Here is a 24,250-nt window from a genome sequence, read left to right as displayed (position 1 = left end):
GCACAGTCGCGTCACCCTCACAACGAAGCTGTGTACGGTCCATTCATATCTGTTTTTTAGTATTTCCTCTCAATTCACCCTTCCTCCTCGTCTCTTGTCACGCTTCTTTGCGGCAGGTTGAGCCCAACTGCCGCTCCACTGCCGTCATGCCCTCTACATCGAGAAGGTCGCGCCCAGTGAGTTGTAACCTTGTCGGCGCGTCCGCGGTGACGTTCCAGTTAACACAATTTCAAGGTCGCCGACGACGCAGACGAGGAACAGAGGCCAAGACATCGCCAACGCCGGGACGAGCCAGAAAGCGATGTCGATGACGAGGAAGCCGAGGATGCTGAGGAAGCAGAAGACGGCGACCAGGCAGAGTCAGCAGACGGCCAGTTGATCAAGAAGCTCGTCAGATACGCCATGGCCTGCGATTTTTCTCGAGCACCAATACGGAGGGACGGCATCAAAGAAAAAGGTGTGTTTGCCGGGACTGAACTTCCCCATATATGCGACAAGGGTGTGTTTTGACAGCAAAAACAGTTCTGGGTGACCATAGTCGAGCATTTAGGAGAGTGTTCGAGGGAGCGCAGAAAACCCTTCGCGCCGTGTTCGGCATGGAAATGGTCGAGCTTCCCGTAAGGGATAAGCTGACCAAAGAGGAGAAGCGTAAAGGTATTTACGAGAACAGTTCTTCCACATGCGTGCAATTCTGACGAAAGCACTCCCGCAGCCGCGAAATCCAAGTCCAAGTCGTCGAACTCCAACAGCTACGTCCTCGTCTCTGTACTTCCCGACACCTACAAGACCCCAAAGATTATCGCACCCTCGAAATTCCTCAGTGCGGAGGATGAGGCCGCCTACGTGGCCTTCTATACGGTACTCATCTCGCTGATTCGCATCAACGGCGGCGAGATGAGTGACTCCAGGCTGAAGCGCTACCTGCGGCGCCTGAATGCGGAAACCAACTCCTTCCACAGCACGAAGACAGAAGAGACACTGGCAAGGTTGCAGAGGCAAGGCTATCTGATCAAGAATATCGATAAGGAGGCCCGGCAGCACGGCGACGAGCAGGAGGCTACGACATGGTACGTTGGTCCGAGGGGCAAGGTCGAAGTGGGCGATGAAGTCGTAGCCGGGGTGGTGAGGGAAGTCTGGGGCGAGCAAGACGACGACGAGCTCGAGGCGAAATTGCAAAATAGCTTGCAAATCCAAGAGAGGAAGCCGCCTGCACAGAATGGCGATGCTGTGAACGGCGATGCCTCGGATGCTGGCAATGAGAACGGTGTTATAGACAACGGCGAGGGCCCAAGTAGGAGGAGGTCAGGCCGGCGGAGGCAAGTCGAGGAAGATCAGGACGAAGAAGAGTGAAACCTGAAGCATGAAGAGAGGAGAATGAGTCTCTCGCTCATGTGCAGATCCTATTTGTAGGTCAACGTCCTCGTTGGACGAATCCTGGATGATCCATCTCCAGCTGCGAGGCCATGCCTGGAATGGCGAAATATGATACCCCCGAGACGCAGCCATTGCTATCCCGCATTATCTGTCCATCCATCTCCACGAACGTCTCCATAGGAGGTTCCATTTCCTGCGATGCCGTAGCAGCAAGCCAGTCCCTCTATCAATTTGGCGCGACGTGGTTGTGACGCCGACGCTCGTTGTCGAGTGTTTCTGTCCCGCGGCTGGGGTCTCAATCGAGTAGATGTTGTTATCGCAACAGCCCCATGTAGCTTTTCATGAGCCTCCATTGTCCGCGGCGGGCAGGGCCAATTCGTCCTCTCTGGGCGGCGGGGGCCCAACGGGCTGGACCATCTGTCGGATGAGCTGTGCCCTGACCTTTGCCATGGGCTCGTTCTGGGCGAGGGCCATGTAGGAGAGCAGCGGGGTGTGCCCGACGACGCTGGCCTTGGTGTCGCGGTGGATGTTGGTCTTCCACTCCCAGCTCGTGGTGTCAGGGTGCCCGGTGCCGATGTACTTGGCCTGGAGGCGCTCGAGCTCTTGTTGCGTGCGGAGCTTGTCAGCCTACCGAAGGTGAATTAGTCTGAGTTAGGCTTCGGATTGAGAGGATTGGCATGGTAGAGACGCACCATTTTGGCTTGTGTGTTGAAGAGGAAGAGATGGAGTCGGAATGGCTGGAGCTCGAGAGCGGAACGCGACAAGAAGGCGGCTGGTGAGGCCCTAGAAAAGTCGCGGGCGGCTGGCGCAGGGCTAAGAAACACCACCTCGGTAGTTGAATACCACACTCATACAGCATATCCAGCAGGCATTACTGCCCACCATGGGATTTTTTGGGAAACGAGAATTCAGATTCAGGACGCTTCTGCAAGCTCAAAGCGTTCATGGTATCATTTGTGGAAGTGAGGAGTGCATGTAATCGACAATGAGCGACGCAAGACCCCTTCATGACCAGAAATCGACCTCGTCCATATACCAGTCACGAACTGCAACCTGCCTAGATTGCAAGCATCATGAGGCCGGGCCTGCCGCTTTCTTCCCTGTCCTTTTCAATGTCCCGTGTCCCTGCTCTTGCCACTGAGCTCCTGTTGTACACGGCAGTGTTGATGTACAATGGCCTTCTCCGAGCCCGGAAACGCCATAGACAGACGATGTCCAACCCATCAAGTTACCAGATCCAGTCTTCAAGTGCCTCTAGCTCGTAAAGCACATGGACTGTCAGAGTGCAGCCGCCCGTGTGTGAGGCGGCTCAGTCCCAGCTGTTGAATAGATAGTATGTTAGCAGAGCTCACCGAGGAGGTAGTTGCCTGGACGCCAGAGTAACGGCGTCAACGTACCCCTGATCCTTCTGTCGCACGATGCCTCCCTTATTTCCCTTCTGTTTGCCCTGCATAACCGTCAGTCTGTTGTAGTCCGCCAGGGTGCTCCTGGGGAGCCAGCATACCGAGATACCGCCCTCGACGACCAATCGATCCAGCTCGAAGAAATGGCCGACCACCGTTTGCCGCTGCCACATGTTAGCCTCTCCGTCCTCTGCAAGACGAATGGTGGGGAGCCACTCGTTTGTGCATGTCCTCCCGAGAGGAGGCACGAGACTGGACTGCACCTTCATCATCTGCAGCTCCTTCAGGCCCTTCTGCACCAGCTCCTGTATCTTCCTCTGGTCCTCGACCGCCTTGTTCTCACGGAACGCGTCCCGTGTCCGCCGCTTCGCGTATTCTCTGAAATTATACGATGCGAACTGCTCGCTCTGTCGGAGGAGTTGGCGGTACTGGCACGAAAAGTGGTCAATATCACTGGTTTTTTTTAAATGCGAGGGGGGCGGGCGCCGCGTGTCTTGCGCCCGCTGCGACCCCGGATCGGTGCTGCAGCCTGGACCGCGAGGGACTCACCAACGACCGCACTTGCTGGGGCGAATCGCCCTTGAGCGCCGATGATAGCGACATGGCGAAGGTGGGCTAGGGAATGTGCATGGGGACAGATGGGAGGGGCGGAGGGAAGGAGATTTTCTGGGCTATTTGAAATCTAAGGCCGGCGCGGCCTATGATGCAACACTTTTTGGGCCCGAGGCCGCTCGCATTGAGAAGGGTCGGGCTCGGCCTTGCCGGACAAGTACACTGCAGTTAGGCCCCCAACCGCTGGTGCAGTATCCCGCTCTCTGACTATCAACATCCTCCGCCAACATCACTACCACGACACTGGTCCCCCTTTCCACACATTCTGGTTACTCGGGTTTAATAGTTTCGAACGAGACTTTGATTCTTTCGTCGCTTTACTGTACATGTATTTATTGGTTCACAACTGTAGCTCTTTCCTCCCTTCATGCATCAACAGGTGCTGAATCCCGATTGGAGCTGAAGACAATCTGGTCTGCCTCAACTCCTTCGGCCGAGGAGCATGCCCGAGCAGAGGGAACAGGAAAGTGTCTGCCCGTAGAAGTGTCCGAAATTCCATGGATTCCGCCTTCTTAAGCAAATGAAATCCAGCTCGGGGCGTTTCATGACCAAGAGTGCCATCTAATGAGATGGTGCTGAAACGGACGTTGATTCTTGAGCACACTTCTTCTTGGTCGGGCTCTTTCGATACATATTATCGTGTAATTATTGGGAAATTTCGTTGTATATCACAGGCACCGTGGTTATTTTCAAGCGATCGAAGAAACTCATGTCACGGCATTGACACTCAAGTAACCAGTTTCTAAACTGCTGCTCTCCAAGGTTCTGGTCTCTTGTAGCGTGCCTTCTTACTGAGGCCATTCGTCCATTGCATGAATCTGATAACACTGGCCATTATACTGAGATGTTTACTCCGATCTCAGCCATTGAAGACATCGGGTATTGTGGTTACTTACTTTCGGTCTCTGATCTTCAGGCTGTTTACACCTAGCTCTACGATTTGGGACACAGAGAACAGCGTTGCAAATGAACGGTTACTATTTCATGCCTCGTAGAAACACAACTGCTCCTACATAAACCCGCTTTTCACATAGAAAATCCAATGAGACACTCAGGTATGAATACGGTATAGACGACGCCGAGTGCCATTGTGGAGACGAGACTCTGATGAATTTAGCTTACATGAGCCCGCATCAAACCATGTTGTCTTTCTCATGAACCATGTCAACAATCACTAAGAACGATCATGAGCACATCAATATACCAAAAAAGGACAGACTGCTGAGGCTCCATGGCAAGGATCGTGACAAATGTCTGAACATCCACATCGCTCCGTTGACTGACGAAGGCTTCACACGCTGGAGAGATTCAGGTGATTTGGATGGCGAGAGACAAGGACACATAGGAGGTTTCGAGGAGAGCCAGTGTTCTAAAGGATGATTCATTTGCATGGGTATTTTACCATGTACTTCCGACCTCAGTTCCATGGGAAAAACGTTGTGCGGCACTCACGCCTTTGATGTCATAATTTCCGTTGTTCAGCTCGGCGCCGCCTGACTCACCTGTTGGTGATAGAACCAACATGTTCCCCTCCCGGAAACCCAACTCACACATGGATTTACGTGAGTTGAGTACCGGGTCACAAAGGTAAGCAGGAGCCGTCAATGTATATCGATCCCGTTCTTCTGCGCGAAGTCTTCCAACATATCATCCAGTGGCACCACGTGCAACTTGATGTCCCTCGCATGGTACCTCGACCTGTCCTCCCCGTCAAAGATTATGTCGTCAATGTCCCTGTTTACCTGAATCGATCTTCGCGTCCGGCCTGGTATGTGTACTTCTTCTCGATGGCGCCGGAAATTGGTGTCTGCGCATCGTAGGGAGCAGAAAATGGATTCGATCTTGTGAAGATGAGTGCATTCCCGGCACAGAAGTAACCGCTTGCTGTCCATATCCATATCGATGTCCTCGTCGGTGATCTGCGTGCAATAGTTGCCGCTTGCACATCCGTGGCTTTCTTCCATGTGGAGCTCCTGGTCCCCGTTAGCAAAGGTTGCACCCTGGCAGATGTGTGAGGCGAACACGCAAGGCTGAGGCTTCAAAGGGGTCCTGGGCAACAACGAGATAGCTCAGAAGAGATTACCCAGGGAATGTATCCAAGGTGGCAATCCAAAGACAGCATGCCCGATAGGTAACTTCAGAGCTTTGACAGCGAGTCACATCACTACTCAGTCGCTCGCCTCATGCAACCTCAATCGCCTGCAAACAAGCATAGAGATATGACAATAGAAGATTCATGAACTCACTTCGCCTCGGTCACTGTCTCTGCAAGCATGCGAGCAATAGACCGTCATCCTGGACCGGATGCCTGCATCCACCATGACCACGCATGCGTTGCACGGATAGAAGCTCCTGGTGTCCACATCTCTCCTACAGACACTGCATGGGGGCTGGTCGTAAACTTCGTTCGAAGGCTGTGGCTTCTGTGTGTCCTTGCGACCGCTCGCCTTTTTGGACTTCTGCAGCTCATGCGCGGCCCTGGCCCTGCGGAGCTCGTCTATCCGCTTGCGGTTCCTCTCCTTCTGGTCCGATGCACCTATGCTCGAGCGGCGGTCCAAGGAAATCTTGTTCACGATCTCGTCCATGGTTGCGCCGGTCTGGAGGCGGTCGGCATATAGTTGTGTCTTTTCGGAGATGTGCTCGTCCGATGAGACATGAAAGAACGTCTCCTTGTAGAGCTGGTACTTTTCCTCTGGCGACTTGGCCACGATCAGACGGTCCAGACTCTTTTTGGCATCCTCCCTGCTGCTGGCACCGTCAAGGGCGGCTTGCATAGACTCCAAGAGGTCCTCGAAGGGTGCGCCACTTCCGACTTTCGCCAGTACATCTTTATGATCCGTCAACTCCTCCAGGCTTTTTCGAATGCTGGGCGAGGATTTGATCTGCTCCTGATACCATTTGCGCCGCTCCGTGTCGATGCGCGCATCGATCTCCTCCAAGCCGACCGCATGATCCAGCGCCGCAGCGAACAAGGCCTTGAGCTCGCCTAGAAAGACCTCACGCCCGGAGAACCACTCTTGGTTCTTGGTGTCCAGGAACCAGCTGCGCATGCAATTGATGACCTGTGGGTAGCAGTCGCGACACTCGAGGACATGCTTGTGCTGTGAATGGTCCTGGGCGCATCTTGCTTTTATCTTGGCAACCTCCTCGGCGCATTCTCCACGGCGGGCTCGAAATGCGGCGAGGTCATCCCAGGCTTCGCCCATGATGATAAATATGGACCCACACTGTCCAGCCTAGTATTGCTCAAATGAACCAGCCCAAAAGGAGCACTCAAGTGCAGGACAGAAACTGCCCCAGGCGCGGCAATCAGTGATGAGCGAGTCGCCAGTGACACACACTAGGATTATGAGCTGTCAAGGGCGGGCAGAGTGGTCTAACCGAGTGCAGAAATGGGTATCAGACAAGAAAAAAAGAGCTAGACTGGGCGATCACTTGATGAGCAGGAACAGGATGAGGAGCAGCAGTCGCGACCAGCAAGGTTGATGATATTCAAGGGCATGGTCTACAGCGTAGCTGCTCATAGGCCCAGAGCCACGGTCGAGATCGAATTGTCAGGGTTTAACCCTCCGCCCATAAACAGGTCGCCGGCCAAACCTAAAGTGGCCAGGCGCGGTGGCTAGCTGTGTGCCTCTACGTGCGTGCTCCGAGCCTTGGAACCAGCCTCGACCGGCGCGTCACCCAATGCCCGCATCGCGACGACGGACCTTTGCGCGACTCGAATCACATGCCACATGACCAATATCAGGATTATCACCACGGCTTACTCATCGGCACCTTGATCGCTTGATGTTGACAGCTACCATAGGCTAATTCCATCTCATCTGATCCTCAATCAGCACTCGAGGGCCCTCGAACGAAACGTTGCTCGCCGCGACGGCGCCGTCTACACTCCAGCGCGCAGCCTCATCGGCCATTCTTGCCCAAGACTTGCTACTATGGCTCCTGGTGTCAGTCACAAGACTTTTTCAATCCCTCTAAGATACCCTATCAAGGTGCTGACAGCAATGGCGCAACTCGCAGTACAGGACAACGGCCACTAATACAAGGCGCGGAAACCGAAGCGGACTCGCGGAACACGATGACTTTGAAGGTACGAAAATGCGCTTGTCTCTGTTCATTCAAATCCGACAAAGTCGAATCTTCATGCTTCCTTGATTCTTGCATGAACTATGGAAGGCTCTCGGACAATAGAAGATTGGGAAGATCACCAAGTCTACCTCCACAATCGCCTTGTGGCTGCTGCTAAGGAGGCCTACCGGCCTCACCACGCGAAGGCCACTACTAACCATCCGGAGTCCGCGTATGGCACACCCGAATCAGAAGCTGACGAGCAATCACAAGGTCTCCCGGTCCGGCAATGGCGCAAGCAAACGGTGACTGTTGCACCCCCTCCCGAACGTGAAGAAAACAAGAAGCAGGACCGCTGGGCTGTGGAACTACCACATGGAATGCCCAGGGACACCCCTCTGCTTACCCCACACAACCAAGAACTGCTGAGGCTGGCGCGTTCTGGAAAGCTGTACAAGAAGCGGCCGCTTCCCGAGGAAGACGACGCCGACGCCGACGGTATACCTGGTGAAAAACAGGACAAGAAGGAGTCGGCGGCGAGCGAGGGCTACGGCTTCAAGGTCAGGAAATGGGTACGGCTGGAGCGCAGCGCCGAGGATGCAGGGATCAACCACCTGGCTCCAAGACAAAAAAATACTATCACGAGGCCGTCAAAACAGCTCGGAACGCAGGTCACAGGACCTATGGTCACGAAAGCTACAGTCAAGAGGTTAGATGCTGCTGGGAACCCATATACGCAAGAAGTCATTGTCCCCGACGGACAGCGCGTCGACGGGGAGATTATTTCTACCAGTGTTGTTCCCGCACCCGAGGCGACTGGCGAGGCAGTATTGCCCATAGCGACGCCTGCGAGAAGAAAGCCACCTATTCCTCAGAAGAAGAAAGGCCGTGGCCGCGGCCGTGCTGGGAGAGGCCGGGGAAGGCTCCCACTGGCTACCCCCACTCGACCTGTTCCCCAGCAGGATGGGTCCACCGAAGTCAAGCCCGAGAACGTCGGTCCAGATGTGAGTATGCGCCTCTTGGAGTCGGGTCGCGTGTGCCTAACAACTTCACAGGGTGTTAAGATCGAGTCTGAGGATGCCTCTCGGGCCGCTGGTGATATCGAAATGAACGAGTCTAGTGCGCTTGATGACGACGATGGAGACGAGGGATCTGGCGATGACGACGAGGGCGATGGCGATGAGAGCGGGACACCTGCCGCCGAGGGGGAAGATCAGGAGATGAAAGACGCCCCTGCATACCCGCCTCCGGAGCCTGTTGCAGATGCTCCGCCTGCTACAGATGCTCCGCCTGCTACAACGTCGGCAGAGGTGGCACAGCCGGGTGCGAACCTCGCGCCGCCTCAGTTGGTCACCGACCCTGTGCAGCTCGAGGGAAGCCCGCTGAAGAATGTGACGCTTCGGTCGCCGACGGATCCATCACCACACCTGTCGCCAATAGCAACAACAACCGCCGCCGCCGCCGCCGCGAGCGCAGACGCTGGTCTCTCTGAGGTGCCGGGTGAGTCCACCCTCGGCCTTCAGCCATCCATGCCAGAGCCGCAGCAACCAATTCTGCTCTCGCAGGCGTTCTTTAGAGAAAATCCCGTTGACAATGATCCTGCAGAACCGCCCGCTCCAGTACCCGCAGAGGCAATTCCTACAGAGGATTCCCGAATGGATGGTGTCACCTCCACCAATACCGAATCCCAGGACACAGGCCCAGAGCCGATCCCAAATCAAACAATTGTCCCATCCGATGTATTTCAGTCAGTACCCGTCGTCGAGTCAGCACCTGTCATCGAGCCGCCGCCCGTCGTCGAACCATTACCTGCTGCCGATCCGCCACCAGCGCTCGAGGGGCCACCCGCCGTCGAGACACCGCCTGTATTTGAGCCTCCGCCTGTATTTGAGCCTCCGCCTGTAGTTGAGCCATCGCCTGCAGTCGAGCCGCCACCGGTAGTTGAGCCACCATCGCAGGTCGAAGAACTTCCAGCCGCGCCGCCAAAGGAAGACGTCCCGCTACCATCCAACGAGGAACCCATGCCCGGCCAGGCGATTGGACCTTTAGAGCAGCAAGTTCCTGCTGTCACTGAGCCGGCGCCACCATCCCCGGTCATAGCACCTGCGCCTGCCCCCTCGCCCTCGCCACCGCCAGTCGCACAAGTCCCGGTAGAGGAGGTAATGGGTGATGTAGGCACTGGTGACGTCAAGGATGAGTCCGGAAGTGCAGAGGGAATACCTGCTGAGGGCGTACATGCTGAGGGCGACATTGCCGCAGATGTAGTTGTCGAGGACGCGGGAACCGAAGCCTTAGGAGCCGAGAATGCCGGTGACGAGAATGCTGCCGAGACTGCCGGTGCCGAAGATGCTGGCGCCAAGGACCTACTTGGAGCCGACGATGTGCGAGCCGCTGAAGGGCCAACTCCAGATGTGGGAACCGAGGACGTGGGAACTGAAGACGTGGTAACGGAGGACGGAAGCTTCGATATCCTTGGTTCATTGTCTACGAGTCTGAACCAACAAGCCGAAGACGATGCACCACCGCCGTCTCTTCCAGCAGGCCCTGCTGAAACCGTGGCATCCGAGCCAGCTCATCCCGTCCAACCCGATGAGATAGCCCAGCCATCCCAGGCCGACGAGACGGGCCTGAGTGGCCAGATTGAGGAGACTTCGCGGACGGATCACGCGGAGGAGACGGGCGAGGCTAGCAAGACCAGCGAAATCAAGGAAGGAGGTGAGGCACAAGCACAAGAATTGCCCGGGAAGCCCGAAGAGCAGATCTGAGCTGCTTCGCCGTCCCAAGACGATAACTCTAGCGATTCTACGCTCCATCACCGGATGTGGATTCAGCGACCGAGCGAGAGCGTTATACAGTACCGAAAGGTTAAGCGGATAAGTCGGTGTGGAACCGAATCGAGGGCGGTCTTGATTCGCTGGGCGAAAGGGGTCTTGAACACGGAGGGACACGACACGGGGTAAAAGTAATTTGGCAATACTGGATATGCCAATCATTGTCTTTTTTGGGGAACGATTCTTTCACGGGTCTGGGGAGACGACCATCCCTTTCTATACTACTAGATTCGCAAGAGCGCAAACAAGTCTCAAAGATCGCCCCATATCCATCGCCATCTCATGTAAAAGATCTTGGAATTCTCCTACGTTGCCAAAATGGCCCATTGCTCACCGGCCTGTGAAAGTCCGCCCCGTCTAGTCATTCACTCTACCGGGCCAGCTCTGGAAGTGAAGCAACCCCCTTCTCTCCTTCCATCCTCCTACCAACCCTCAAACCCACTCTCCTAGCCCTGCGTCCGCCTCATCCGTCTCCATTTCCAGGATATCAAAAGCTAAACACGTGAACTAAGCATACAACATCTCTATCTCCTCCCTCGTGAAGCCAAACAGGTAAAGGAGATCCAGCAGGCTCTCGCCGTTGAGTCGCGCGCCGGCCTCCATCTGCACCCTGGGCTTGGCGTTCCAGGCGACGCCGAGGCCGGCGGTGGCCATCATCTTGAGGTCGTTGGCGCCGTCACCCACAGCGACGACCTGGCTGAGGTCAATGCCCTCGTCCTTGGCGATCTGCGCCAGCAGCTCGGCCTTGCGCTCGCGCCCGACGATGACGCCCGAGACCTCGCCCGTCAGGCGGCCGGCCTCGTCGATGACAACCTCGTTGGCGTGCGCGTGGTCGATGCCCAGCTCGGAGGCGAGCCACGCCGTCAGCGGCTGGAAGCCGCCGCTCAGGACGGCGGTGCGCACGCTCAGCCTCTTGAGGGCGCGGATCAGCGGCCGCACGCCGGGGGTGATGTCCAGGGCGGAGCGCAGCTCGGCGAAGATGGACTCGGGCAGGCCGCGCAGAAGGGCGACGCGCTCGCGGAAGGCGCTCTCGAACTGCAGCTCGCCCAGCATGGCGCGGTGGGTGATGTCGGCGACGCGGGCGGCCAGGTCGGGGGGGTCGGTGATGGTGGCGGCCAGCAGGTCGATAACCTCCTGGGTGATGAGGGTGCTGTCCATGTCGAAGACGACCAGGCGCGGGTGGCGGCGCCACAGCAGGTCGCGCTGCAGGGCGACGTCGACGTTCCACTCGCGCTCGAAGCGGTAGATGAGCTCGTGCTTGCGCAGGTCGGCCAGCTCCAGGTAGCTCGGGGCCGGGGCGGGCGACAGGGTGAGCTCGACGACGAGCGGGTGCTCGCTGTTGTCGAGGCAGCGGTGGGCCGAGGTCATGTTCTCGGACCCGGGCGGCAGCGGGAAGCCCGACATGAGGTGCAGGAACGAGGTGACGCACAGCGGCGACACGTACGAGCCATAGAGGTGGTCGAGGGGCTCCGGCTCGGCGGCGGGCGGCTCGAGGGGGAAGGAGTCGGGGTCGGTGGTGGGCGCCATGTTGGCGGGGATGTCGGAGCCCTCGGGCTGGGCCGCAGCGGGCTGCTGCTTCCTGGGCGAGGCGGGCGCCTGGGGCGAGGGCACGGCATTGTTGGAGATGCGCCTGTTCTTGGTCTTGTAGAAGAGGGTGGCAACCAGCTTCTGCGAGGAGGCGCCGGGTGCGGGCGCGCAGTTGGGGTGCGACAGGTCGTGGTTCAAGCCGCTCTCGACGACCTTGGGCGGGTTGTCCGGCGAGGGGACGCCCCGGTAAGGCGCGGGTGCCTTTGGGGAAGGCGTGGATTTGACGGCGTCGACGTTGGTAGCAGCGGCAGCGGGTCCTCTGGCCTGGCCCGAGGCATCCTCGACGACGGTGTCGATGCCAAAGTTGCTCTCGGGCTTGTTGGGCGGGCGGTACTGCTGGAACTCTTGCAGGTAGGAGCTGCTCCTCTTGGAGGAGTCGAGCCGTGGCCGGACCGAGATGGGCTTGGAGGGGCTGTCGTTACTAGTCGTCATGGTGAGTGAGGGTGCAGCGTGCAGAGTAGCGGGCAGTGTGTCTGTCTGTCTCCCTGCCGGCACGCCTGGTGTTCCCTTTACACGAGCGATGCAATCGTGGGATAACCGATGTCAACAAGGTGGCAGGGCGCCTATGGGATGGGGCCTATCGATTATACGGACGGACATGTACAACAATGCAGGATGTGGATATGATGATGACACTGGGGTCTGGTGGCTCTGGAAAAAAGCCTTCTTCAGGCTCGCTCACTGACGGACAAACTGACTGGACGAATGACTGACTGGTCAGGGCCCGGGCACCGGCACCGGCTCTGACTTTTGGCTTTGGCTTTGAGTTTTGCTCTGCTCTGCTCAGGCTCAGGCTCAGGCTCGGGTGGGCGGTGGACCGTGGGCTGTGGCCTTGGAAGAGAGAGGGGCCGAGGGGTCGAGGCATGCGCTTCAGGAATTGGCTTTGCCTATTTTCCAGGATTCGGAAACATGCCGTAGCTCGGCCCGGCTGCACTGCAGCCAAAGACGTGCAGGCCGCCCCTTGCCCGAGATGGGCCCTCAGCCACGCGTGGCCCTCGCCGCGGGGAGCCGCCATTGGGAGGGAGCTTCTACTCCGACCAGCACAGGCCAGGGTTCATTGTCGATCTTCAGGAGGGCCGCAACGGCATCAGGGAAGAGTGAGCCATGTCAGCTGGGTAGGGCTGAATCGCGGACCCAGGCTTATGCAACATTAACGCTGACATTTGCTAGTGTCGTCGTCCTGTCGTAGTGCAACTCTTGTGTGCCCTCTTCTCCTGTCTTTTATCTATTTTGTACTCGCCGTATGGGCTGCCAGTTTTTGGAAAATGTTTTTCTTTTTCTTCTTCTTCTCTTCTTCTCCAGCGGTAACGCTATCGCGAACGGAAATAGAGGACCAATTTGTGGAGGCACATAGGGCGCAGCTCTCGATTTCCGTGCATGCACGTTCAACCCAAGCTGCGCAATTTGCAGGTAATATATCACAGGCACTGCGGCTTAGCCCTTGTACGGGCTGGGCCCGACCATCAGCTCCGGCTTCACGAGCGTGTCGAACTCCTCCTCTGTCAGTGCGTTGAGCTCCAGTGCGGACTGCTTGAGGGTGAGGCCCTTCTTGTGCGCATTCTTGGCGACCTTGCTGGCCATGTCGTAGCCGATCTTGGGGTTGAGGCAGGTGACAAGCATGAGGCTTTTGTGGCACAGAACGTTAGCCACTCCTCTCGTGTAAATCTTTACAATCTGTCAGGGGGCACCTGAACTTACGATTCCTTCATGATGCTGCCAATCTTCTCCTCGTTGGCCTGCAGGCCCGCAACGAGGTTCTTCTCAAACGACCGCATGCCGTCCGCCAGCAGGCGCGTGCTGTGAAGCAGGTTGCGGATGACCAGAGGCTTGTAGACGTTGAGCTCGAACTGGCCGTTCATGCCACCGATCGTGCAGGCGACATTGTTGCCCATGACCTGCGCGCAGACCATCGTGAGGGCCTCGCACTGGGTGGGGTTGACCTTTCCGGGCATGATGCTGGAGCCGGGCTCATTCTCGGGCAGGATGAGCTCTCCAAGACCGCATCGAGGGCCGCTGCCCAGGTACCTGATGTCCTGAGCAATCTTGTTCAGCGACGTGGCCAAGGTGTTGAGGGAGCCGTGCGCCTGCACGATGGCGTCGTGGGCCGCCAGAGACTCAAACTTGTTTGGCGCCGTCTCGAAGTGGGTGCCCGTCGCCTTGGACACCTCCTCGGCGATGGCCTCGGCGAAGCCCTCGAACGTGTTGATCCCGGTGCCAACAGCCGTGCCACCCTGCGCCAGCTGGCGCAGCTCCGGCAGGCTGGACTCGACCCTCTTGATGCCATAGTCGAGCTGAGCCACGTAGCCTGAGAACTCCTGGGCCAGCGTCAGGGGGGTGGCGTCCTGCAAGTGTGTCCGCCCAATCTTAATGATCTTCTTGGCCTCAAACTCGTCAACCTTCTTCTGCAGGGCTTCCCTCAGGCTCTTCAGGCTCGGGATTAACTCGCCCTCGATCTCGAGCACCGCGGCGATGTGCATGACGGTGGGGAAGGTATCGTTGGAGCTGGCGGAGCGGTTGACGTGGTCGTTGGGGTGGACGGGCTTCTTGGAGCCCTTCTGGCCGCCCAGGATCTCGATGGCTCGGTTGGAGATGACCTCGTTGGCGTTCATGTTGGACTGGGTGCCGGAGCCGGTCTGCCAGACAACCAGAGGGAAGTGGTCGATCAGCTTCAGGTCGGCGACCTCCTTGGCAGCCTGCTGGATGGCCTCGCTGATCTTGGGATCTAGAGAGCCGCATTGTAAGTGTGACTGGGCTCCGAGCCGTGCTGGTCCTCGGTTCGGGGACTCGACATACCCAGGCCATATCGCACGTTCACCTTGGCGGCAGCGCCCTTGAGAATACCGAATGCCTTGATGATGGGCGGGGGCATGCGGTCCTGGGGCTGGTTGATGCGGAAGTTCTCGAGGGATCGCTCGGTCTGGGCGCCCCAGTACTTGTCGGCGGGGACCTGGATCTCGCCAAAGGCATCGCTCTCGGTTCTGGTAGCAGCAGCCATTCTTGTGGATGAGGCGTGGAATTGTCTCGTGGAGGTGAATTGCGTAGGTGCGGCTCGAGGAGAGGAGACGGCAGACTCGTTGCTTCGCGGCTGGCGGCCAACCACAGGCACCGAGTGGCAGGCGGCGGAGCTTGAGAAGCATGTGCTCATGGCCCTCACGCCGTTACCCCTCGGCCTAGCCAGCCAGCGCATGGCGGAGCCGGAGGCGCATGATGTTCGTGCAGCCGAGGAAAGCATTTTGCGCTAGAGAAAATGAATAAGAATTGGGGCAATCCAAAGTCAGCAGGAGCAGCTGTCGGCGATGTCTTCCTATCTAGTCAAAAGAAATACCTCAAAAAAGATCTCAATCGGGTCCTACGTTTCGAGGCTGGCCGGAGCTCTGCTGGAGAAAACGCCAGCTGGGGGAGCTCGGGCCACGGAGCTCTCCCCCAAGTCTCCCCGATCTCGGCAGAAACCGGACGGAACGGAGAAGACCTCGGGACGGAGAGGACGGACCAGAGGCGGATGTTGGTTGGGCCGCCCATGTAGATACGTTGCCATCAGGACTGCTTTAAGCAGCGCTGCCTGAGACGCTTCACCGTGTTGAGGAAGCAAGATAGCAAATTGAGCTGTCACCAAAGCCAAGGTGCGGGTTGGAAGGGACAGCTTCGCGCCCATTCACTAGGCACACAGGACAAGCGCGGCCTGGCTCTATTCCGCGTAGCACAAGTTACAGTTTACAGTCGAACAATCCCGCCGCTCTTGTTTGAGCAAAAACTACCACCGCTTCAACAATTAGCCGACACACCATTGCGAACCGCCAGCCCTGGGTGGTCCAGCGGTACATGTAGACTAACAGACCGCTCACGCAGTCGGGCTCATACCAAGTGTCGTCAGGAAGAAGCTCTTGTTCGCAACCGCCCCTGTAAGCCGTGCATCCATGTACGCGGGGCTTCCTGACTCACAGGCTGAACAGAGACACGCGCCGGCCTGCGGACGCAGATTGCTGGTGACACGCTGGCATACTGTCAGACTGTGTACTGTAGTTACACAAGAGCAGCGGCAGACTGATATCAGGAAGACTTGTCCGGCTTGGCGGTTTGCCGCGTGTGCGATCGCGTGCTCGCAACTACATTATTAGCCTAGGCCGAGAGAGTGGAAAGAATCCGGGGAAGACATGGTATAGTACGGCAATTGATCTGTACTTATGACGTCGAAGAAATGACGCTTGTCTTGCACGTTATCCACGGACATCAATGGATTGTCAATGACACTACTCCAGGGTAGGTAGGTACAGTCTAGTGTAGACTGGATCCAGGAACATGATGGGAAATCATGGCCAAAGTGCACAAATCCCACCAGAAGCACTACTACCGCTGTTGCTGCAGTCACACAATGGGATGGATGGTGAGCAATATGGATGGATGTGTCAGTGTCAGTCAGACTCGCAAAAGGGCGACGGCAGTGCTACCTTCTTGACACGACAAATCCGACTGCTTACAAAACAACTGAGGATTTCCAATCGGATGAGGTAACGAAGGCTGGGCGGGAGAAGGGGCGAGGACAGTGCCAGCGCGCTTGTTCGGAAGGCAGGGATGGACATGGAATACTTCTGGCCGAAACTGTTTTTGGTGGACCAAGTCAGGACCAATACGGCGTGGCCCCAGCGGGCGGGCAGAGCAAATCGTGCCGCATCCCGTCTGAGCCGACCAGACCAGATCCAGCCTTTCCCGCCCCGTCCCCCCCCCCCCTCCCGGGACAATTTTCCTGAGGACTCTGGGGAAACCACCATGTACTTGTCGAGCGACGACATGCCTCTGCATCAGGACGCGAGGTTCCCCAGATCTGCTGGGCGAGTTCTCGCGGCAGATGCAGATCTAGTTAAGTAATGTCATCCGCGGCCCCGGACTTGTCACACTCGCAAAACAACCCGGCCAGCCCACTTGCCACGCCTATTTTCCCAGAGGGACCCCTTTCAGCCCAGCACCCGCTGCTTGTCACTGCGAGGTACCGTGGCAGATTTTGACCGTCGGGCCAATCAGCGCCAGGACCCTGATCACGAAAGGTATAGCGCGGATTGCACCATCGATGGCCTGGATGAACTCACATCGCCGTGCCATCACCGCCTGCCTCAGCCTGTCCTGGCCCAGATTGCGCCATCGCTCGGCCTGCTTCACTCACCCACGCCCCTCACAGTACTGCGAGGCGGGCACGATTCGGGCCACGTCCTGTATCGGCTTTGTACTCGCTCCAGCGCCTTCTCCGCGCTGCTCTCGGCCGTCCGGGGGGTTGCCCATTATTCATGCTGGAACGTTGTGTCTAATAAGTCTGCCTGGCCTGTATCTGGTCTCCCGCCGGGCGCGAGCCGCTCCTCCCATGGGGAGGGACCACGGCCCAATATTAGAGTAGGCGTAATTCCGCAACCAAGCGTGCCGGATTGTGATTTCTCATCCTGATCTGATCTCATCCTGTTCCTGTCTTGTGCGGACCCAAGTGACCAAAGAAAACCCTTTTAGAAGTCAACTGCTGCCGTGTTCCTCCTCTGTTCCATTCACCCAAGAGCTCATCCCACACCAAAACACTCTCTCCCTCCACAACATCATACACTCAACTCTGAGCTGCCACGCCAACACTTGCTGCTGTGCTGCCACGACCTGAGACCCAGGCCTGTGTAAACTCCACAAACCCCATATTCGATTTTTCAAATACTCGTCTTTCTTTGTCAGAGAATCGAGAAATCAGAAGAGCAGGCATTTCAACATGGGCAACTACTCCCACTCAGACTCTTCCTTGTCCTCCCTGGGGACCTCGCCTCGCTTGAGCGCCCTCGACACAAAATCCGACACACAATCATCATCATCGTCATCTGCCGAGGACATCGAATCCGGCTACGCATCCGCAACGTCATCCACAATGACGCTGCCTGCTGTGTCCTTCTCTCCCTACCACCTGAAGTGGCTGAACAGCCAGCTGGAGAACATGCACCCCATGGACATCCTACGCTTCGTCAAGGTCCTCTTCCCCAACCTCTACCAATCAACGGCATTCGGCCTCACGGGGCTCGTCACACTGGACATGCTGTCCAAGCTGCAAAAGGAGAACCCCAGCTCCCAGAACGTCGACATGATCTTCCTCGACACCCTGTACCACTTCAAGGAGACGCACGAGCTCATTGACCGGGTGCGGGCGAAATACCCCAACGTCAAGCTCCACATCTTCAAGCCCGACGGCTGCGACACCGTGCAGGACTTCGAGGCCACGTACGGCGAGAAGCTGTGGGAGGTCGCGTCCGAGCTGTACGACTGGTACGCCAAGGTGGAGCCTCAGCAGCGCTCGTACACGGAGCTCAACGTCGCCGCCATCCTGACGGGCCGGAGGCGGTCTCAGGGCGGGCAGCGCGACCAGATCCCCGTGATCGAGGTCGACGACGAGAGGGGCGTGGTCAAGATCAACCCCATGGTGAACTGGAGCTTCGACCAGGTGCAGAAATACATCAAGGAGAACGACGTGCCCTACAACGCGCTCCTGGACCAAGGATACAAGTCCATCGGCGACTGGCACTCGACGTCTCCCGTCAAGGCGGGCGAGGACGAGCGGGCCGGCCGGTGGAAGGGCCAGAACAAGACCGAGTGCGGCATCCACAACAAGAAGTCCCGCTACACCCAGTACCTCGAGGACCTGGAGCGCAAGCGAAAGGAGGAGGAGCTCGCCCAGGCCTTCCAGGAGAACACGGAGCGGCAGGCTGTAGCCTCGCCCGCCGTCCAAGTCTCGTCGTAGCAAGAGCCCCGGAACACTTTTGTCCGAATGGGTGATTTCCTCACCCAGACAACGACTTTGATGATTTCAACGAGCATAGCACTGGCTTTCTTTGTTTGTGCAGTAGAACTCTTTTTTTCTTCTGCCGGGAAAATTGCGTCTGGGAGTCTGGGGGGAGAAAACATTGGGATGGCCCATTCATGGTCTGGCGTTTGGTGGCATAATTGTTGATTCCCCTGCCATGCCTTCTCTCGTGGCACAGCATCCCCGAGAGGGACGGCTCATAGAGATATATATATAGAGCAGTCAAGAAGAACAGACACAAGTAAAATTTTATCTCTACCTACCAAAAAAATGCCCCATTGCGCCATCATCAGGTTCTGTGACTCAACACCATGGGGGAGCGGACAACAGCAAAGCCGTCCATCGACCACGTCTGCCTCATGGCGCCCGCGCTGCCGCTGGGGGGGTTTTCTCACGCACACACGGTCCGTCCAGGTCGAAACCCTAGGGTTGGGCAGTGTGTGCGTGCGCTCGCGCGCGTGTGTGTGATCTCGCCATTCGAACTAGGGGGCGGATGGCTCGGTCGGCGATGTCGTGATGCCGGGGTCAGAGTGAGCGATGGCCCTTCTTCGTGTGGGCGGGTGGCGGGAAGAGCAAGAGAGGACGTCGGCGGTGGAGCAAACCTTCCCGGCGGCTGCGGACGGGTCTCGGGGAGCCCACTTTCTGCTGGCGCAGAGCCGCACCGATCGGCTGCACGGCTATCGGGTCAGAAGTGGAAAAGATGCATAATCTGGCGTGGATTGCGCCATTGGGGGCGTCTGCCAGGGGTGCGTGTGTGCGTGCGTGCGGTTTGACGGGTGGTGCCACCCACACCAACCTTCCTCAGCTTGCCTCGTTCCCGAGTACGTGCGCGCTGCGGGCCCGACACTGTGCCACGTCTGGAGGGGCGCGGCTGGCGCTTGGGGTCGGATATAAGCGCGGTGCTGACTAACACCCGATGGCTAAGTGGGCATTACAGTATGTGCCGACACCAAATGGAGTGATACTGCTCCAACCCCTTGAACTGGCCGGAAACATCTGCAACAGTTTGGTCTGTCCGTCTGTCCCTCACATCACAATACCTTGACCCCCAAGTATCGCTATGTGGACATGTGCATCATGGCAATTGCATCCGAATTGTCTACTTGTCTGCATTGACTCATCCGAGCAGATAAGCTTGTTGTTCAGGGGTTCAGAGGAACATTCCCACACCACAATGTAGAACAACATAGAGGTCAAGGCCGACAACAACTTGTCTGTTTGTTCATTTACATATCACCGTGATAAAGGTCGCATCAAACGCAGACAGTGTTCTTGTCACTGCGCCGGACCCAGAAATATCTGGCTCTCGGTCCGGATCGGTGCATGGCCTGGAAGTTCTCCAGCCTGTTCTTGAACCCGCAGGAAGATGCTAAGGGGGTTTTGGCCTGCCAGAGTCGAAAGAAGTGGATGTCGGCTCCCGTTCGACCATGATGTTCCATTAATACTGCGCACGAGTAAGAACATTGTTGGTTTGTATGGCTGCTCCACGCCCGATTTTGAAGGCGCCAGCTTAAGGAGGTGGTGTTGGTGCTGGCGCGCCGTGGCGGCGGCGTGAAGGTAAGCACGCGTTCCCAAGGCACTAGTTCTCTGCTCCTGAAACTGATATCAATTCTAGAAGAATAAGAAGAAGCATGGTGCCCGGGGCGCCAACGTAAGTTAAGTCCATCCTTCGGTTAATGCTTTTCACTAACTTGAGTTAATTGTAGTGCAAGGGCGGTGCTAAGCACGGCGGCCCGTCCGGGGGTGGCTCTGGGGGCGACCCCTCGCCTCCGGCGGCCAACGCTGCGGCCGCATGAGCTCCGGTGTTGTTCGCGCCAAGTTTACCCACCCTCTGCCCTCCCGATCTTTTGATGCCTTGGTTCGCATTATGCTTTACCCTTCTGCGATATAAGGGATGGTTTAATGGACGAAGTTTGAGCGGAAATGGTTTTGATTAGCTGCATCATGGTCTGGCAGGGTTGATTTACGCCTTGCTTTCTAGCATTTAAGAATCGATTGATGGATTACTGGTTACAAAAGCTACATCATACTCCGTGATATTTCGTCAGCGTGTGTATGCGTGATACTAACATTAAGGGCGGCCATGTTTCCCGCACGGAATTGCTCTTCCAGATGATACCAGATAAAGGGATCGCGCAGATCTGATGACTTGGCAGTGAGGCTGTCCATAATGTTGAAGATACTATTCGGCCGGGCACTGGGGATATTGAGCCGGGAATGCATGGCGCAGACGCTACTCAGGTAAAAGCGGCGTGTGTATGTAGAGCCGGTTCTAGTAAGCTCATTTCAGTACAAGCTTGAAAAGGAGAGTGACTCATTGACAAATGCACATTTATGATGACGAACGTTTCCTATCGAACACATTCATGAAGTGTTGAACCTAGATGGCACGGCTCATAACATGCGAGCCGCTCATGTCCGGGAGCGGCGCATTCACTGCTCATGGTCCAGGAGCGGCTACCTAGGTAGGGGAGGTACCCGGTTCTGGCACTGCGCGCTGCACTGTACTGTACTATAGCACGAAACACTGCATTGAATGTGTCTTGATTGACTGCACTGAATAAAGGGTATCTACCATTTGACCGAACGCCTGTTATGTAGCCCCTGACTGAGTGCTCAAAGTCCAAAAACCTGTATCCGTATACCAGCATGACTGGACCACATGAATATGTGAGATTCACCAATGAAACGAATGCACCAAGTATTAAACAACAACTCCGCCTGAAGGTCGATGTCCACGTCCGCATTGATAATGTTCCGCTGAGCAGAATCATTAGTGCAGAATGGCACCATGTAGTTGTCTGTGGTCGTCCTCCAGAGCCGAAAGACCAATGAGCTCTTGGCAGGACTCGGCCTTGGCAGCGGCCTTGGCGAGGGCTGTGTCGGCATGGGGTTTGTAGATCGGTTATCCGGTGAGCGGCCCTTGTGATGTCCATGTCGGCAAGTGGCGTAATGAGAAGGAAGGTATAAGACTGGCCCGGGCCTACATAGTATATGTAGTTGATGGTGTGTACGGCGGACGGGATGAGCCTAACTCACCAGCCAGGATCTCGTGTGTCATGATTTGGTCCAGACGCGCCAGGGTTCACTCATTGCCGCGGTGACAAGCGACATAGTCGCCGCGGTGGAACATGTATCGGCGAGCCCCCGTAGTGGAGCTGGTGATAGTCAGTATCTGCTTCGCTCGGGGTAAAGAATTTTCTCGAACAGACCTACTTGAGAAGGACAACTTCTCCCACCACTTCATAGGCTGGTTACTGATGATAATGACGTTCTTGCCATATTCCCTTCCTTGTATGCGTCCACCAAAGTGAGGTCAAAGACAGGAGACATCTTCTTGCTGTTCAGAAGGCTGAGCTCCCTGGTGCAGGCATCGCCCTCGATCCTCACCAAAGAGCTGGGGTCACGATAATTGGGATTATCGAGCACCCGGATAGAGACCGATGGATCACCTTCGTCCTCGGCATCAGCCTTGTTGAAGTGACTATGAGGCAACAGGGAGGCAAACAAGGAAGGCAAAGTTCGTCTCTAAGCCCCGCTTCTGGTCATAAGTATCTATCGTCCCGAAGCTGACGTCCAAAATTTGCAGGCTGGAAAAAAGCACTTGATTAGATTTATACTCACCAAGCAGTGCAATCAGCAACAACATCAGGCCATCTCGACGGAGGATCTCGAAATAGTGCGAGCCAACGTGGACATTGGGACGTGCTGCTCACTATCCGTACTTGATAGTCTTCTGCTGAGTCGTCATCCGACCGATTTCAATAACATCGTTGGGATTCTGGACCTCCAGAGACTCCAGCACAGCTTATCCCGGTTCATCAACGCCTCCGGCGGAGGACTCTCTCGTAGTTGGACGGGGTCCAACCGAGCCAGGACGGCTCCTCGACCGAGTTCTTATACCAGTATAAGTGGCATCATCATAGGCGTAGCAGCCCGGGAACCCGGCAGGGATGGAGTCGCTCCAAGCCGCGCCGCCATGGCCTCGGCTGCAGCGCCTCTCAGGGCCATGGTCAACGTAGCAGCAGCATCGCATATGCGCTGGAACATCCGTCGACCAGTCTTTACGGTATCCATGAGGCTGTCAATGTCGCGCTCTGACTCGGTCATTTCCTTGGTAGAATGCAACGCGTTGGTCTTGACAATGCTTGTGGGAGTCAAGGCGAAGTCGAGCAGCAGCTGGTGGTACATCCTGGTAATGCCGCCGAACTTAGGGTGTGCCGAATCGCCAGGGCGTCCAATCACCAAGTTGAGCAGGGCACAACTGTATAACTGCTGGCTGTTGCATCGAGACACCATGCTTGGTCGAGAGCTCCTGCTTGGCCTTCTTCGTCTTCGCCATATCAATAGCACAACAGAGGCGATTCTGCTCCGTATAATCGCACGCCTAGAGGATAATGTCCACGTCTAGGTTACCACGACTAGCCGCAGAAACAAAGTAGTTGCGACAGCCGTGGTTGGCAGTAATACTAAGATAGCCGGAGTTCTCATTCTTCTGCACCATATCACTAATGAGTGCTATGATTGGGGTATAGACAAGGCGATATTTTCCCTTAACCTTCAAAGTCAAATCACGATCCAATACCTGGAGAGGCTCGACAGCTTATTTGCCCTCGTGGAAGTTTAAGCCATGTGGGCCTAGAGTCAAGGGGAAGACATTCATCCGCCCGGGTATGTTCAGACTTCGGCATGGCAGCAAGCTGGAGGTATACACCCATGACAGACTAATACAACGTGCAGTAGATGGCAAATACATCGTTGAAGTTCAGCAGCGATTAGCTACTAGTGCAATCATTGTTCACCTCCTGGGATTCCTAGCCCAGTAAGCAAACTTTCTTGATCACCACCATGTTTGGTATAGATAATAAAACAAAATTCGGAGCGACCACCAGAGGCCATAGCTCAGTGGATTAGAGCATAAGATTGCAATTTCCTTGTTGAACAAATCTTGGGGTCCCGTGTTCGATCCACGGTGGTCTCTCTTTCGCTCTTTTTACATCTTTTAATTTAGAGAACAAGATTGCAACATTCATTAGGCAGCGATCTTGGGGTCCCGTGTTCGAACCACGGCAGGTCCTCTTTTTGTTGCATTTCGTTGCGTTTTGTTGCTGCAGAGTCCACAATAGAGGCCACTTGGTGTGGAGATGGCAGTCCCGCCCGTTCTAATTTGGTTGTCTGTCTACTTGTCTTGGCTCGGCCGGAAGAGTTTCTTCCCGCGCCTATCATGGTCCTGCCAAGACGCTGCATGAGAGTTTGGGAGTAACCTCCATGGACAGCATCAACATCCTATCGGATCACCCCTTGATTTTGTCCATAGCACTGAAATTATAAGATTCTTAACAACAGAATACATATAAGTGTGATCTCAGCACTGTAAACAGGTTTCAAGTTTCCCTAGTTTGGGTTCGCAGTCCGTCTGTAGCAACATGGACGACGCCCTCCTATGCACCGCAGCCTGCGGATCTACTCTCCAAGTGCACAAACGGGCGCATGACGTGAATTGTGATGTCGTCCGCGAAGCTTAAATGCTCAACGTGTTTGCCCCCTCTCCCTGTTTC

General features: G+C 56.3%; 10 protein-coding genes and 1 non-coding gene across 11 annotated transcripts; 5 read left to right on the top strand and 6 right to left on the bottom strand.

Annotated features, from left to right (window-relative positions):
• Positions 1–146: 146 nt before the first annotated feature.
• INS49_001370 (uncharacterized protein) lies at positions 147–1,350 on the top strand (the record flags this gene model as incomplete). The annotated part of the gene is made up of 4 exons (XM_043162199.1): positions 147–176; positions 235–457; positions 523–654; positions 713–1,350. The coding sequence occupies 4 exons, from the start codon at positions 147–149 to the stop codon at positions 1,348–1,350; spliced, it is 1,023 nt and encodes a 340-aa protein (XP_043030705.1).
• Positions 1,351–1,713: 363 nt separating this feature from the next.
• INS49_001369 (uncharacterized protein) lies at positions 1,714–2,069 on the bottom strand (the record flags this gene model as incomplete). The annotated part of the gene is made up of 2 exons (XM_043162198.1): positions 1,714–2,001; positions 2,067–2,069. The coding sequence occupies 2 exons, from the start codon at positions 2,067–2,069 to the stop codon at positions 1,714–1,716; spliced, it is 291 nt and encodes a 96-aa protein (XP_043030704.1).
• A 614-nt stretch (positions 2,070–2,683) lies between these two features.
• INS49_001368 (uncharacterized protein) lies at positions 2,684–3,380 on the bottom strand (the record flags this gene model as incomplete). Its single annotated transcript, XM_043162197.1, has 4 exons — positions 2,684–2,693; positions 2,772–2,821; positions 2,879–3,184; positions 3,327–3,380. 4 exons carry the CDS (start codon positions 3,378–3,380, stop codon positions 2,684–2,686), a joined length of 420 nt encoding a protein of 139 aa, XP_043030703.1.
• Positions 3,381–4,990: 1,610 nt separating this feature from the next.
• Positions 4,991–6,595, bottom strand: INS49_001367 (uncharacterized protein; the record flags this gene model as incomplete). Its single annotated transcript, XM_043162196.1, has 4 exons — positions 4,991–5,087; positions 5,132–5,362; positions 5,636–5,648; positions 5,764–6,595. The coding sequence occupies 4 exons, from the start codon at positions 6,593–6,595 to the stop codon at positions 4,991–4,993; spliced, it is 1,173 nt and encodes a 390-aa protein (XP_043030702.1).
• A 966-nt stretch (positions 6,596–7,561) lies between these two features.
• INS49_001366 (uncharacterized protein) lies at positions 7,562–10,225 on the top strand (the record flags this gene model as incomplete). Its single annotated transcript, XM_043162195.1, has 2 exons — positions 7,562–8,464; positions 8,516–10,225. The coding sequence occupies 2 exons, from the start codon at positions 7,562–7,564 to the stop codon at positions 10,223–10,225; spliced, it is 2,613 nt and encodes an 870-aa protein (XP_043030701.1).
• A 573-nt stretch (positions 10,226–10,798) lies between these two features.
• Positions 10,799–12,310, bottom strand: INS49_001365 (uncharacterized protein; the record flags this gene model as incomplete). Its single annotated transcript, XM_043162194.1, has 1 exon — positions 10,799–12,310. The coding sequence occupies one exon, from the start codon at positions 12,308–12,310 to the stop codon at positions 10,799–10,801; it is 1,512 nt and encodes a 503-aa protein (XP_043030700.1).
• Positions 12,311–13,312: 1,002 nt separating this feature from the next.
• Positions 13,313–14,873, bottom strand: INS49_001364 (uncharacterized protein; the record flags this gene model as incomplete). Its single annotated transcript, XM_043162193.1, has 3 exons — positions 13,313–13,502; positions 13,577–14,600; positions 14,663–14,873. The coding sequence occupies 3 exons, from the start codon at positions 14,871–14,873 to the stop codon at positions 13,313–13,315; spliced, it is 1,425 nt and encodes a 474-aa protein (XP_043030699.1).
• Positions 14,874–17,612: 2,739 nt separating this feature from the next.
• On the top strand, positions 17,613–18,629 carry INS49_001363 (uncharacterized protein; the record flags this gene model as incomplete). The annotated part of the gene is made up of 1 exon (XM_043162192.1): positions 17,613–18,629. The coding sequence occupies one exon, from the start codon at positions 17,613–17,615 to the stop codon at positions 18,627–18,629; it is 1,017 nt and encodes a 338-aa protein (XP_043030698.1).
• Positions 18,630–20,015: 1,386 nt separating this feature from the next.
• On the top strand, positions 20,016–20,488 carry INS49_001362 (uncharacterized protein; the record flags this gene model as incomplete). Its single annotated transcript, XM_043162191.1, has 4 exons — positions 20,016–20,101; positions 20,195–20,249; positions 20,308–20,343; positions 20,399–20,488. The coding sequence occupies 4 exons, from the start codon at positions 20,016–20,018 to the stop codon at positions 20,486–20,488; spliced, it is 267 nt and encodes an 88-aa protein (XP_043030697.1).
• A 977-nt stretch (positions 20,489–21,465) lies between these two features.
• On the bottom strand, positions 21,466–22,883 carry INS49_001361 (uncharacterized protein; the record flags this gene model as incomplete). The annotated part of the gene is made up of 5 exons (XM_043162190.1): positions 21,466–21,569; positions 21,732–21,741; positions 21,999–22,176; positions 22,409–22,473; positions 22,596–22,883. The coding sequence occupies 5 exons, from the start codon at positions 22,881–22,883 to the stop codon at positions 21,466–21,468; spliced, it is 645 nt and encodes a 214-aa protein (XP_043030696.1).
• Positions 22,884–23,583: 700 nt separating this feature from the next.
• On the top strand, positions 23,584–23,673 carry INS49_001360. Its single transcript has one exon. It is a non-coding gene; the product is annotated as a tRNA-Cys (tRNA).
• The last annotated feature ends 577 nt before the right edge of the window (positions 23,674–24,250 follow it).

The sequence above is a fragment of the Diaporthe citri genome (assembly GCF_014595645.1).
Source record: "Diaporthe citri strain NFHF-8-4 chromosome Unknown scaffold_1, whole genome shotgun sequence".
Lineage (NCBI taxonomy): Eukaryota > Fungi > Ascomycota > Sordariomycetes > Diaporthales > Diaporthaceae > Diaporthe > Diaporthe citri.
Note: the sequence above shows the minus strand (reverse complement) of the source record. Positions and strands in the feature narration are given on the sequence as shown.